The sequence below is a fragment of the Lepus europaeus genome, chromosome 20 (assembly GCF_033115175.1).
Source record: "Lepus europaeus isolate LE1 chromosome 20, mLepTim1.pri, whole genome shotgun sequence".
Classification (NCBI taxonomy): domain Eukaryota; kingdom Metazoa; phylum Chordata; class Mammalia; order Lagomorpha; family Leporidae; genus Lepus; species Lepus europaeus.
In genome coordinates, this window is record NC_084846.1 from 63,903,396 (window position 1) to 63,918,243 (window position 14,848).

Consider the following 14,848-nt stretch of genomic DNA (forward strand, 5'->3'; position numbering starts at 1 on the left):
GGCGCTGCTGGCACTTTGGGTGGGCTCGCTCCTGGGCTGGGGGCCTGGGACCTCCTCCACAGAGGCCGGGAATGCCGGCAGGTGCAGCTCCACAGACGCCTGCGGGCGGGGTGGGGCGGATTGTCCCTGGTAAGGGATCGTGGGTGGAATCTCCTCGCTCGCCCGGCTTCAGCTATGCCCGCGGGTCCCAGCTTGTCTCTACGTCTGCTTTATTTCTTTCCAGGTGAGTTCTCTCATCCCCTCTGGGCCCCCCTGAGAGAGAGAGCGCTCCCGTCTGCTGGTTCACTCCCCAAATGCCTGTGATGGCTGGGGCTGGGCCGGGTCTGAGCTGGGGCTAGACCGAAGTCCAGGTCTCCCTGTGGGAGGGAGGGGCCCAGTAACCTGAGCCATGACTGCCGCCTCCCAGTGTCTGCATTGGCAGGAACCTGGCATCAGGAGACAGGCGTTGAACCCAGGCGCTCTGACGTAACCGCCAAGCCAGACACTCCCCGTGCCTTTGCTCTTAGAGCCAGCCGGTTGGGTGTAAAACCAGTTGTGAAAAGTACTCCCTTTGTTTCTGCATCCAGAGTCACTGTAAGGAATTGGTGCCCCCTGGGTCCTTGTTTCTGGGGAATGTTGTTCCCCCTGAAACTTCCGCACTTCAGGCCGTCACAGTTTATCTGGCTGTGCTGTGAGACTCCAATCCTTTGCACTTTCCACGAGGCCTCCGCATGCAATGTCAAACCTTGTGCTGAGTCGGACAAGCGTGGTCTGCCACGTCCTCCGTCTCCTCCAGGACGCCTCTCGTCTGCACTTGGGCTTCCGGCTCTTCCTCGCCCTCGTCCTACTGTCCGTCTGCACTCGGGCTTCCGGCTCTTCCTCGCCCTCGTCCTACTGTCCGTCTGCACTCGGGCTTCCCGCTCTTCCTCGCCCTCGTCCTACTGTCCGTCTGCACTCGGGCTTCCGGCTCTTCCTCGCCCTTGTCCTACTGTCCGTCTGCACTCGGGCTTCCCGCTCTTCCTCGCCCTCATCCTACTGTCCGTCTGCACTCGGGCTTCCGGCTCTTCCTCGCCCTCGTCCTACTGTCCGTCTGCACTCGGGCTTCCGGCTCTTCCTCGCCCTCGTCCTACTGTCCGTCTGCACTCCGGCTTCCCGCTCTTCCTCGCCCTCGTCCTACTGTCCGTCTGCACTCGGGCTTCCGGCTCTTCCTCGCCCTCGTCCTACTGTCCGTCTGCACTCGGGCTTCCCGCTCTTCCTCGCCCTCGTCCTACTGTCCGCCTGTGCTTTCTGAACCTTGACTTCTGTTTCCTTCTGCCGCTTCCCTAAGTCAGCCCTGAGCCGCACCCGCCCCACTCTGCGTTCCACGAGTGTGGTTCCTTACTAACTCTTGCGTCTTTGGTTTGAGCGGCAGCCAGGTCCGACGCCCCAGATCCCAGCATCGACCTGGTGTCTGTGCAGGTGCGGGGCAGGTGCGGGCTGCTCCCAAGCCACAGAGGTCACAGGTGTGCCCGGCACGGCAGGACAGGATCCACTTCCTGCCGGCTTGGGCTGCTGCACTGCCATCCCCGAGAGCGCTCCGTGTGCTCACCCCCCACCCAGGTCTCCTTCCGGTCCCATCGCCGAGGGGTTCCTCCCTGTTTACAGTGATCTTCAAGTTAGGACTCCTCTGGGGCTCCCTGGAAGAAGGTCCTGGGCCCCCTGCCGCTCGGCATCCTGTCGGGAGCTGGGTTCCGCCCCATTGCCCCCTAAGCGTGGCTGCAATGGCCCAGGTGTCACCGGCTTGGAGCGTGTCCCCCTTCCCCTCGCTGCAGGCACAGCGGCTCCCTCTCACAGAGCCTGAAGGCTTCTTGCTGGCCCCAGGGCCCCCGCCCTCAGTTCCTTGGTTTCTGGCAGTGTCTTAGGGGCCTCTGTGGGGAAGCCCCTGCCCTGGTGTCACCCCTCGGTTCCCCTCGGCCAGATGGGAGGCGCCCCTTCCAGCTGGTGCCTGGAACCCCGCCATGCAAACTGGCCCACCCCCGTGATTAGGGTTAGGATTAGGGTTAGGATTAGGGTTCGGGTTAGGGTTGGGGTTAGGGTTAGGGTTAGGGTTGGGGTTAGGGTTAGGGTTAAGGTTGGTTAGGGTTGGTTAGGGTTGGTTAGGGTTAGGGTTAGATTTGGTTAGGGTTAAGGTTGGTTTGGGTTTGTTAGGGTTAGGGTTAGGGTTAGGGTTGGTTACAGTCAGGGTTAGGGTTGGGGTTAGGGTTATGGTTAGGATGAGGGCTGATTCCACAGCCTCTCCCTCCCTGGATGCTGGCCAGCCTGGGGCCACGCTCCTTCCCTTCTCTGAGTGGGAGATGGGTGCTAGTGATCTCGTGATCTTAGGGCTATTGGAAGTTAAAGCCCGAGTGGGCAGAAGGTAGCCAGGGAAAAGGGCGACTCCCAGGAGCTCCAAGGGTCGAGCTGGGAGGCCAGCAGGCAGGTCGAGAACCGCAGGGCAGGAGGGTCCAGGCGGGTGCAGCTCCCTGGTGTTGCTGCCAGTGGCGGCTGAGCGATGTCAGCCAGCGTTCTCCGGGAAGCAGAACCACGGCGTTCAAGCCGCCCATCCGTCCATCCGCCCTGTCTCCCTCCTCCCACCCTCCCTCCACCTGCCAATCATGCGGCTGGGCCATCTCCTATCAGAGGAGATTTATTATGAAGAATCGAGTTGCACAGTTACAGATGCTGCCATCTGCTGACGAACCAGGAAAGCCCATGGTGCATTCCAGCCAGAGCCCAGAGCCCAGAGCCCAGAGCCCGGAGCCCAGAGCCCGGAGCCCAGAGCCCAGAGCCCAGAGCCCGGAGCCCGGAGCCCGGAGGCCAGAGCCCTCTCACCTGGGGTTGATCCCCGGGCAGAGAAGGTGAGGGCTGTAGGAGGCGGGAGAAAGCTGTGACTTTGTTCTCTCTGCGGCCCCTCTGCAGGTTGTGAGACCCACACACGTCGGGGAGGGCCAGTCCACTTTCCTGAGCCCAGTCCAGTTTCCTGAGCCCAGCGAGCCAAATGGCAGTGTCATCCCGGAACACGTGCAGTCACACCCGAGGCCTCTCTCCTGGACCCCGAGGTCAGGGCAGGAAGGAGACACCGTGGGCTCACAGAGCAGGGTGGTGGCTGCACAGGGCCTGCTGGGTTCCTGTCTGGGCTCCTGGGGGTCCCCACCGCCCCTCACCTCCACCCAGTGAGCTTGCTCTGCTCACCGTCTCCCTCCAGTCCCCAGCATCACAAGCATGGGCTCCAGGGGGCTGCCTGTCCACTCCCGGAGGGCAGGATGTAGGCTGGCTGGGGGAGTGACCGTCCCCTCTGGTGTGACCGTCCCTGCTCTGGGTGTCAGATGGGACAAGTCGGGGAGCAAGCCCACAGGTGAGGACGATGGCTGGGGAGACACACCTGCTATCCTGTTGCCCTGCCCCACAGTGCCAGGGGAGTGGAGCCCACACACAGCCCCCAGGGTGGGATTTCCTGCCTGGTTCCGGGTCTTTCGCTGAGAATCGGGCAGGGGAGCCTGCCTGAGCTTATGAAGTTTGCAACTCGGTCTAGAACATTCTACCCCCTCAGAGACACAAAACACGGGGGCCATAAGGAAGAAGGCGAAAGCAGGCTTCGGTTGTAATGGTAAAAACTTTATTTACTATTTATAAATACACTGCAAGATGAACTTTTCAAAAATACTTTTTCCCCCGAAAACTTAATTAAAAAAATAAAGAGAAGCCAGCAGGCAGGCAGGGTGCCGGGAGAGCCGGCCGGGCACGCAGCTTCTCCAGCGTCTCACCTAGGAATGGCTAGCACAGATCCGGTTATACTCGGGCTACGTTGCATACAATGTGAACAGTGAATCAGGAGCGTGGCTTCTCTGCTTACATGTGTGAATTACAAAGAAAAGGGCGAGAGCGGCCCCCGCTGCCCAGCCGCCGGTGAGCCACCCCTCCGGCCCGGTTAGATAGGTGAGTGATGGGGACGCAGGCGTCTTGCTCTTCCCGGAGCTGATCCTCAGACACAGACCTGTCCCAGGAGCCGGTGCGTGGCAAAGGCTGTTCTCTACAGGCATCTGAAGAATGGCGTCGTCACGGGGGCACCTGGACAGGGAGGCTGGCGCTGGCTGCCACCTGCCCCTCCCGCCCGCGGCCCCCGGAGCTGCCCGGTGAATTCCCGGGGGGTCGTTTCTGTTTGAACAGTCAGACTACATCTGACCTCTCCCACTGGGAGCTCGGCGGCCCCCCAGGGGTCTCCAGATGACTGGGGTTCAGGGGCTCCCTACGGATCGGGATCGTGGAGGGTGGTATGAAGTGTGCTCTGTGCCGGGCAGCACAGCGGTCGGGGCCTTCGGGGCGGAGGGAAGCGCACAGTGGGGCGGGCTCCGTGGGGAGGGGACCGGCGGGGTGTGGGGCTCTGGGGCGGGGAGGTGCCCTGGTGGGCATCTCCGGAACCACAGGTGCTTCCAGAACTTTTGAACTTTGGTTTGAGGAAAATCAGTTCACCACAGAGAGATCCGAGCGGAGGCCGTGGCCCTGGCAGTCTCTTGTGCAAAGTAAGGCGGATTGGAGCTCCAGGAGAACTAAACGGAGAAGACAGGGACCTGGAGACAAACCCGGCGGGGGCTCCGCCCTGCTCGCCGCCAGGGGTCTCCACCTGCACTTCCAGCAGAGCGGGAGCTCTGGGGGAGGCCCGCGGCGCTCACTGTCAATCAAGCTACCGGAAGGTAGAGCTAACTTTTTTTTTTTCCAACTTGCAAGATAAAACATTCTAATCCATACAAGTTTCTTCTGCTTATCAAATTCATCTCGCGAAGCTGAAGGGAAAGGCAGGTATCCGTCTTGCCCCCAGACTCCCTCACGTTTAAGTGCAAAAGAACACTGACTAGCACAGCATTCTTTAAAATTATAGCTCAAAGCGCCAGTGTTGCCCGAGACGTACGTGAACTCTACTACAATCACGTTAACCACAGTCTAGGAAAATATTCGTAACCTATATCACAGGAAAAAAGGGCCACGTCTCTAACTTGGAATTTAACTTAGGAACCAGGGGTTCGAATGCAGCCATGCTGGAAACGAAGCTTCAGAGCCACCCTGGCCTCGGCTGGGCTGTGGTGTGCCTGGGCCGTGGTGTGTGCCTGGGCCGTGGTGTGCCTGGGCCGTGGTGTGCCTGGGCCGTGGTGTGCCTGGGCCGCGGTGCGTGCCTGGGCTGCGATGTGCCTGGGCTGTGGTGCGCGCGGGGCTTTCTTTCTGCGCCGGCCAGAGGCCTCCCTCCCACCGGCTCCCCTCCCTGCTGCCTGGCTGCTGCTCCCCAGCCCCAAGCAATCCTCGCCCCCACTGCTGCCCGGAGGAGGAGCTCCCACCCGCCCCGGGCTTACGTGGCTGCGTGGCGGCTACTGGCTCTGCAGGCCCAGACAGTGCACCTCGTCCTTGCCCTTGGTGTTGTAGCCCGGGAGGGGCTGCCCGTACTTGTCCACGCACCAGCAGAAGCCCCGCTTTCTGCCCTTGGAGGGGCGGCACTGAGGGACAGAGATGGGGACGGAGCCGTGAGCCTCGGGGGCTGGGTCCGCTGGCAACCAGGGCCTGAGACGGAGCCGTGGTCGAACGTGTGTGTGTATGTGGGACCTGCAGGCCCACTGTGTGCACGCGGGGATCATTTCCTTGGACTCTTGTCAAGTGGGGGCGGGGCGGGGCGGGGGAAGGACGCTGTGTCCACCGGAGCCCTCGTGCTGGCCTCTGAAGCCGGCCCGGGCTGCCGCACGGTGCCTTCTGAGCAGGAGTTTGCAGAGGGGCAGTGGGTGTGAGTTAGAGCCCAAGGCAGCCTGGGCTCCGCGTGGGCCGCAGCAGACACTGCAGCGTGGCCAGAGTGTGGTGAAGACGCCAGGCCGCGTGGCGTGGGCTGTGCAGTCAGAGGACCCCACAGTTCTCCCACCCTGAAGCCAGAGGGGCACACTGATACAGGTGCACACACACACCTACACACACAGTGACACACCTAAACACAGCCATACACCTATACACACACCCACACACACACAGTCACACATACAGTGACACACCTACACACACCTAAACACAGCCATAACCTATACACACACCTAAACACACACACAGTCACACATCTAAACACACACCTCATACACAGCCATACATTTATACACACACCTACACACACACAGTCACACATACACACCTAAACACACACCCACATACACAGCCATATACTTACACACACACCTAAACACACAATACATACAGTCACAGTCACATATAATTATACACGCACACACATGCACACACATGAACATATACACGTGCACACAAACACACACATATACACACATACATACATAAACATATCTTTACATGCAAGTACAAACATACAGTCTACATACACATACATGTACACATACACACACATATACACACATACATAAACACATATCTTTACATGCAAGTACAAACACACAGTCTACATACACATACATGTACACATGCAAGCAGGCACATACATGAGCACACACATGCATGTGCACACACACATGCCAAGGAGCCGGGGGAAGGCTGGGGCGCCCCGTGCAGCGGTCGCCCATAGCAGGTCTGGGTCTGCAGCCCCGTGGTCGGCCTGGCTCCCGACGGTGTAAAACACACACCAGGTATGAGCGGAGGAGCCGGCAGTGAGCAGCCTCTCGTGTGGAGCACAGGAAGGGGGCGGAGGGCTGGTTCCAGCGGCTGGGCTGCTGAGTTGCCGGGTGGGGAAGTCGCGGTGCCGCCCTTAGGATGTGCGCCCATCCGCTGCTAGGCGCAGGGCACTGCAGCCACAGCTCCTGGCGGCAGGAAGGCATGGGGCGGGGCCTGGCGCTCAAGGGCACCTCGCGCCACAGTGGCTGGTCCCGGGGTCCTCGCTCCAGCACGCGGTGCTCAGGGCGACGTCCGGGTGCCGGGCGCCAGCCGCCCCAGGCCGCTCACCTGCTTCTTCTTGTAGAAGCCCTTCTTGTCACAGTTGGGGATGTGCACGCCGCGGGGGCTCAGCACGTTGAGGAACTTGAGGTGGTTCAAGGTGTCCTCCATCTCACGCCGGCAGGGGCCCTGGGGACAGAGGCAGCCCGGCACGGTCACGCCACCACCCTGGCCCGCGTGCCCTCCCCCACCCCAGGCCTCAGAGAGCCCCAGTGCCGGGGGGGGGGCGTGGTGTGCACCCACAGGTGCTCCGCTCTTCCCCTGCTGCAGCTCCGGCCCCTCAGAGCCCCCAGGCTCAGTTCCGGCTGCAAGGTGGGGGGCACGCAGGGCAGAGGCTGCCCACACTTCCCCCAGACCCCCTGGACAACTGGGACCAGAGGAGAAGCGCTCACGTATTCCATCTCCCGCTTGGACTCGGAGGAGAAGTTCTGGGTGTCCGTGCTCTGTGACTCGTAGTCGACCTTGTAGCGCTGGCTGTCCTTGGCCTGGCCCTTCTTGATGGCGTCCATCTTGCCGTGCAGGGGGTGGAACTTGGAGTCGGGCACCCGGTGCGTGCTGGGCATGGTCTGGCCCTCCACGGCCCCCGTGCCATGCTCCTCCTCTGACTCACTGGTGTTCCCTGGAAGCAGGAGAGGGAGACTGAGGCAGGGCGTGGCTGACCGACAGCCCCAGATGGGGTTGAGGACCACCTCGATTTGGGGGGGCGGGGGGGGGAACAGCTTGTCACCCTCTGGACAACCACGGTTGAAGGCAGCTCCCGCAATATCTCCAAATAGCCAGGAGGGGGAGTGGTGCGTGTTCCCAGCACAAAGAAGTGGTAAGCGGCCGAGGCCACAGAGGTGCCGGGGACCCCATCCGGTCATGAAATGCTGCACACACCGCACCCCCAGAATGTGTACGGTCGTGATGTGTCACATATTAAAAAATAAAAACCACATCTCATTTCAGGTGGACAGATGTTTCCCTCCGTTCTGCTCTTTGTATTCAACTGGAGATCGCATGGTTTGAAAATTTAGCACAGTTCTTGTGGTGTTAAGCCAGGACACTGGCACAACTCCATACAACTCGCAGGGTGGCCTCCACCCAGCCACCAGCCCTGTGCAGCTGCCACTAACGCTTCCCCCAGCAGGTGGCGGCCGAGAGCCACGGAAGGCCATGGAGCGGCCAGAGAGCCTCAGGCAGCCGGCGTGTGCTGCGCCCCGGGGCTGGGAGGAGGTCCTGCTCGCCCGCCGTGCACCGCCGCAGGCTCTGGGTGCGACTGTGCCCTCCTGCTAGTGGGACCATCACCCACTTCTCCCCGCCGTGCGGCCCAGAACTGCAGCAGTGCCGGTGGCTCGGCTCTGAAACTGGGCACACACAGGCTCCGCCCCTGCTGGGCCAGCTTGCCAGGACGCAGCCACAGGACGCCCACCGAGCCTGCTTGCTCCCTGGAGCGCAGAACGCCCCCTCCAGCAGGCCCCCTTCTCCTGCAAAGTCCGCGCTTGACCCAGATGCAGGCCGGGTCACGGTTCACCTGAGGCCTTCAGCGCACCCCCAGATCTGGGGCCACTGCATTCCTCTTCCCGGGGGGAAGCCGTGGCGGCTGTGGGGTCTCCAGGGCATCAAGGGCCACATCCAGGGGAGATGTCCCCGGGGCGGGTGCACCCCACCCCTCCGACCTCAGAGGGTGTCAGCTCCAGCCTGTGGGTGACTGTCCAGTGGAACTGTTCCTGCCTCCTGGGAACACAGCAGGCGCGTGGCAGCCTGCCCGTGGGGGGACCGGCGTGGCCCTGGCTGCAGGCCATAAGGATTGAACGCCTGGTTCCCAGGGGGCTGCAGGCCTCTGGGCTCTCCCAGCAGCACCCACCGAGACTCACCCAGGGGTCCCTGTCTCTCTGGGCCCCGGCTCCTCACTGGCAACACAGCCCCTGAGGTCCCCAGCACCCTTGCGCCTCGGGAAGCAGAAGTTCCCACGGTCTGGTGCGGCACCAGAGCGGGTCTGTAATGGACTGGATTTGGTTCCAACTTTTGAATTTCTTTTCTTTTTTGAGGAAGTACTGGGACAAAGCAGATGCCAAGAATATGTAAATAAACACAGGTCCCAAGAGCCCCGAGTAATTTTTTTTTTAAACTTCTTTGGTTAGAAATCAGTTGGATCTTTGTACATTCTCTTATGAAAACCCACCTCAGCCTACACGGTGGAGCTACTAAAGCCGGTTAGAAACAGCACGGTCTACCAGCACTTCCGAGACCCCTTTCTGAAGGCAGTAAAGTGCCCACATGGTACCTGGGGTTTCTCGGGGATGCAGACAGCCGGCCTTGCTCCGGCAGGAAGCAGCCTCCGCCAGCCCTGGACGGGTTTGCCCGCTGCCACCCAGTAGTTACTGGGGCTGGGACCAGGGTGGGGAGAAGCCCCCTCCCACCCCAGGGCGGGAGCTCAGTCCATCAAGTGAGGCTACGAACTCGTGGCCCTGAGGGGCTTGCCCACCAGGGACACAAGGAGCCGGCCGACGGGTCCCTGCTGGAGAGGGGCTGGCCTGGGTGGGGGAGCGCCCAGCGCCCCCACTTTGCCATTTGCGGAGCCGCCCACCCGGTGCAGAAGGGCAGCAGTCCCAGGACGGATTCCAGTTCGCCTTCCTGTCATTGCAATCTCTGGCGCCCCCGGGGCACGCTCTGCGGTGCGCACAAGCGCAGGGCTGGGCGACACAGGTGAGGCAGCACCGGGGCAAGCGGGGTTCCGAGCCACGCCCTGTGCTGCCCGCGGCTGCTCACCCCTTTGTGAACCTCAAGGTTTGCAGGCGCGCAGACACCAAGACCCAAATCGCACTCCGGGGCGGGACCCTGCTTCGCAAAGCACAGGTCGCGCAAATGTTCCTGTTCTCAGAGACTAGAGCCCCTTCCAGCGCCGCGCCTACCTCCGCCCCGGCCCCACCCTCAAGCATCCCCAGGTCGGGGACGCGCCCGCGGCTCACCGTGCGGAGCCCGCTCCACACCGCGGCCCCGCGCCAGGCTCGGGGGCACCTCCCGTGTGCAGGGTCCCTCGGTCCCCGCTACCCCAGCCCCGAAACCGCCTGCCCGTTTCACTGAACGCGCTTTGCAACCCACGGACATTCTCACTCGCGGAACGGAGCGCGCGACGGACAGCCGCCGGGGGTCCGTGCGGGGCGCCCCCGCCTCTCCGGGCCTCAGTTTCCCAGCCCCAATCCTCAGGGCGAAGAAGAGGACGGAATTTCCCGCGGCAGCACCCCCGCACCCAGTCCAGGCGCGGCCCGGGTGGCGCACCTGGCGCGGGCGGCTCACCTGGCGCGGACGGCGCCGGCAGCAGGTAGGCTCGCAGGCGGCCGGCGGCGCTGGCGTTCACGCAGGACCCGCGGCCTTGCAGCAGCGCCTGCAGCGGACGCACTTCGCCAGGCTGCGGCCGGCACAGGAGGCCGGAGCCGCAGCGCTCGGTGTAGACGCCGCACGGCTGGCCCTCGAGCAGCGCGCACGTCAGGCAGCAGCCGCAGCCCGGCTCGCGCACCAGCTCGGCGCACGGGGGCGAGGTGGGCGGAGGCGCGCACTGGGCCAGCGCACGCGCGTCGCACGGCTCGCAGCGCACCACGGGGCCGGTGCCCACGGAACCGGCGCCGGCCCGCGCCACCGGCGGCCCGCGGAGCAGCGCCAACGCGGTCAGCACCGCGGCCCAGAGCGCGGGGCGCGCCCGCTGCATGGCGCCCGCCGCGAGGGCCCGCTGCTCGGCCGGCCGGGGCGCACGGGGACGGGGCGACGGCACACGGTGCGGAGCTGCGAGACCAGGGAAGGCCACGGCCGGCTCTCCGCGCTGAGTGGCCGCGCTCGCGTCTGGGCTGCCGGGCCGCGCCGGCCGCTATATACAAGCCGAGTGGCCGAGGACACGCCCCGGAACGGCGCGCCCAGGAGGGGGGCGGGCCGGTGCCGCATGGCTCGGGGCCCGCGCCTCTCCCTGTGCCGCGTGGGCCGAGCGCGGGGGCGCGCGGCGCGCGGCCGCCAGGACACCTGCTCCCCGCGCGCACGCCGAGCGTCCTAGCCGCGCTGCGGTGTTTGAGAACGGCTGTGCCCCTGGCTACCTCTCCGCCGCGGGCCACCCCGCCGACTGGGCGCCCCGACCTGGCCTGCGCAGCCGCCCCCTCTCCCCGCCGCGCCTCCCGCGAGGTCGCCCCGAGGCGGATTGGGACCGGGAAAGCGGCCCGCCCCGCCCCTCCTTGGTGTCTGCTTGCGGGGCTTTCTAAAATGTAGTTCCTCGGGCAGGGCAAGCCGCGAGACCTGCAGGCGGGAGGACGGCCGTGCGCGCGCATTGGGGTTTCGCGGAGCCCAGCGCCCCTGGGTTGGGGGCACAGCCCCGGGACCTTCTAATGCGCCCTGTGCAGGCCGGCCTCTGGCACCTGCGAGACCCTTGCTCCTTCAGGGCGGGTTCCCGTTAGCAGGGCGGGGCGTCGTGTTTTTGGAACACGTTTCCAGCGATTCACACCCACGAGAAAGCGCGACGGAGCCACACCGCGGGCACTGCCGAGCGCCACTGACCAGCTCGCCCGGGCACGGGGAACGTGCCCTGAGGGTTCTGAAGGTCACTTTGTAACCGGTCACTGCACGCTCCGTGGTGCGCTGGGGCGGAGGCGGGCTTCTCGCTGCTCCGCGTCCCCCTCGCCCCGGGCCTCCTTCGGGAGTCGAGTCCTGAGTTCCCCGTGGCTCCTCGGGCACGCGAGTCCCCGACGTGGCGCGCCCTTCCCTGAGTGACCGATAGAGGGCGCTAGTGACCCAGGATTGGCTCGCCAGTGGCCCTGTTCCAGAGTGGCCGGCTGAGATGCTTGGCGGGAGCCAGAGAGACCCCCGCGGGGGGAGACGCTCGCCCTGGGAGGGGGCAGTTGCCTGGCCCTGCGCCCCTCTTCCGCACCCGTCTCCTTCCCCGCGGTCTCGTGCGTCTACACACGCAGGGTTTATCCCCTTTCCAGGAGCGTAAATACGCACCCCCTCCCCCGTTGAAAACGGGAAACACCAGTTTAGCTTCCCCATTTCTTACTCATAGCAAGTAAATAAGGAAAAAAATGACAGTGCTTGGGCCGCTGCAAAGGGGGAAGAAACCGAAGCCAGGGAGTGCGGCGCTTCTGGCCTCCGTCCCGGGCGCCACAGCTCGCGTGCGCGCGGGGCGCAGCTGCCCGGAGCCCCGCGGTGCCGGCCGGTCTCTGGCCTCCTGTGCCCCGCCTGCTCCTTGGAGCTGGGCAGTATCTTGTGGACACCCCAGAATAGGGTCTCTGGTGCCGCTGGACACGAAAGGAAACAAAACATCCCTCAGAGTACACTTGCTCCTAAAATAGCCGCAGGGACCTTGGGCACGAGGTCAGGGCCGGGGCCGTGCGTCACAGGACCCGGCATTCCCAGGGCTTCCTCTTGCGGAGCTCGGTGGTCGCTGCGCGCTGGGGCCCTTTTGCCCCCGCGCTGACTGTGCAGCCCTGGAGGAGACACACCCACCCACACCCAGGCTCCCCTCTGTGCCCCTTGCCTGAGCCCTGGCCTGGCCTTGCGGTGTGGGCGGCAGGCGCTGGTTGTTCCGTGTGGAACTCCCAGAGGGCGCTGGAGACAACGCCAAAGCCGCTCACCCTGCACCTTGGCCGCGGCTGCTTCTCCCTAGCCAAGCTTTGCGGGACTCAGGGCCTGTACTGCCTGGGCTCGCCGGGGCCGCGCTGTGTTTCACACTTGGCCACTGTCACTGGCCGGAACCGCAGGGAGAAGCCCCCGGGATGCGTGGCTGCAGGAGGACGTGGGTGGGGTCAGGCTTCGTTCCAGGGTGTGCTGTTCACACACAGAGGGGCGTTCTGCAGCGGCTTGGAGCGCCGCCCAGCGCTGTGCCATGCCTCGTGACCCCTGGGCTCAGAGGCCGTAAGCCACTCACTTCTTTGAGGCCGCGCCACCGCTGGCGGGCACCCTTCGCCGCGTGCTGATGGCCTGTGCCTCCCCTCTGCTCGGGCCCAGAGGGCAGGCTGCCCGGGCCTCCTGGGTCCCCTGGGTGCAGGCTCACCGAGCACCCAGCACCGCTGCACTCAGAACACACAGGGCCACACTCCCAGCGCCCCGTGACGATGGGGACCCGATTTCCAGGGCTCGGTGGCACTCAGCAGAAAGCTTCCATGTCTGCACTGGGGGGCTCTGATGGAGGTGGATTCCCTGGGCTCTGAGGGGAGGGGCGTGCATTTCCCTGCCCCAGCCTGCCTGTGGGGCAGTCCCGAGCTCTGAACTCTGCGCTGGCAATGCTTTAGAAACCATAAGTTGCCAACATTGCGGCTGCTGACAGCAGTGCAAATGGCTGCCTCACCCACACACACACCTGCCCCTGTAGGGACAGAGACATGGCCATCACCCACACACACACCTGCCCCTGTAGGGACAGAGACATGGCCGTCACCCACACACACACCTGCCCCTGTAGGGACAGAGACATGGCCGTCACCCACACACACACCTGCCCCTGTAGGGACAGAGACATGGCCGTCACCCACACACACACCTGCCCCTGTAGGGACAGAGACATGGCCGTCACCCACACACACACCTGCCCCTGTAGGGACAGAGACATGGCCGTCACCCACACACACACCTGCCCCTGTAGGGACAGAGACATGGCCGTCACCCACACACACACCTGCCCCTGTAGGGACAGAGACATGGCCGTCACCCACACACACACCTGCCCTGTAGGGACACAGACATGGCCGTCACCCACACACACACCTGCCCCTGTAGGGACACAGACATGGCCGTCACCCACACACACACCTGCCCCTGTAGGGACAGAGACATGGCCGTCACCCACACACACACCTGCCCCTGTAGGGACAGAGACATGGCCGTCACCCACACACACACCTGCCCCTGTAGGGACAGAGACATGGCTGCTGTCACCCACACACACACCTGCCCCTGTAGGGACACAGACATGGCCGTCACCCACACACACACCTGCCCCTGTAGGGACACAGACATGGCCATCACCCACACACACACCTGCCCCTGTAGGGACAGAGACATGGCTGCTGTCACCCACACACACACCTGCCCTGTAGGGACAGAGACATGGCTGCTGTCACCCACACACACACCTGCCCCTGTAGGTACAGAGACATGGCCGTCACCCACACACACACCTGCCCCTGTAGGGACAGAGACATGGCCGTCACCCACACACACACCTGCCCCTGTAGGGACAGAGACATAGCCGTCACCCACACACACACCTGCCCCTGTAGGGACAGAGACATGGCTGTCACCCACACACACACCTGCCCCTGTAGGGACACAGACATGGCTGCTGTCACCCACACACACACCTGCCCCTGTAGGGACAGAGACATGGCCGTCACCCACACACACACCTGCCCCTGTAGGGACAGAGACATGGCTGCTGTCACCCACACACACACCTGCCCTGTAGGGACACAGACATGGCCGTCACCCACACACACACCTGCCCCTGTAGGGACAGAGACATGGCCGTCACCCACACACACACCTGCCCCTGTAGGGACACAGACATGGCCGTCACCCACACACACACCTGCCCCTGTAGGGACAGAGACATGGCTGCTGTCACCCACACACACACCTGCCCCTGTAGGGACAGAGACATGGCCGCTGTCACCCACACACACACCTGCCCCTGTAGGTACAGAGACATGGCCGTCACCCACACACACACCTGCCCCTGTAGAGACAGAGACATGGCTGTCACCCACACACACACCTGCCCCTGTAGGGTTGGAGACATGGCCGTCACCCACACACACACCTGCCCCTGTAGGGACAGAGACATGGCCGTCACCCACACACACACCTGCCCCTGTAGGGACAGAGACATGGCCGTCACCCACACACACACCTGCCCCTGTAGGGACAGAGACATGGCTGCTGTCACCCACACACACACCTGCCCCTGTAGGGA

The 14,848-nt window shown here is 63.7% G+C and overlaps 1 protein-coding gene across 1 annotated transcript; it reads right to left on the bottom strand.

Annotated features, from left to right (window-relative positions):
- Positions 1-3,591: 3,591 nt before the first annotated feature.
- On the bottom strand, positions 3,592-10,704 carry IGFBP3 (insulin like growth factor binding protein 3). Its single transcript, XM_062178278.1, has 5 exons — positions 10,201-10,704; positions 7,314-7,540; positions 6,931-7,050; positions 5,340-5,480; positions 3,592-4,544 (listed from the first exon to the last, which is right to left on the bottom strand). Exons 1-4 carry the CDS (start codon positions 10,607-10,609, stop codon positions 5,355-5,357), a joined length of 882 nt encoding a protein of 293 aa, XP_062034262.1. The 5' UTR covers positions 10,610-10,704; the 3' UTR covers positions 3,592-4,544; positions 5,340-5,354.
- Positions 10,705-14,848: the final 4,144 nt, after the last annotated feature.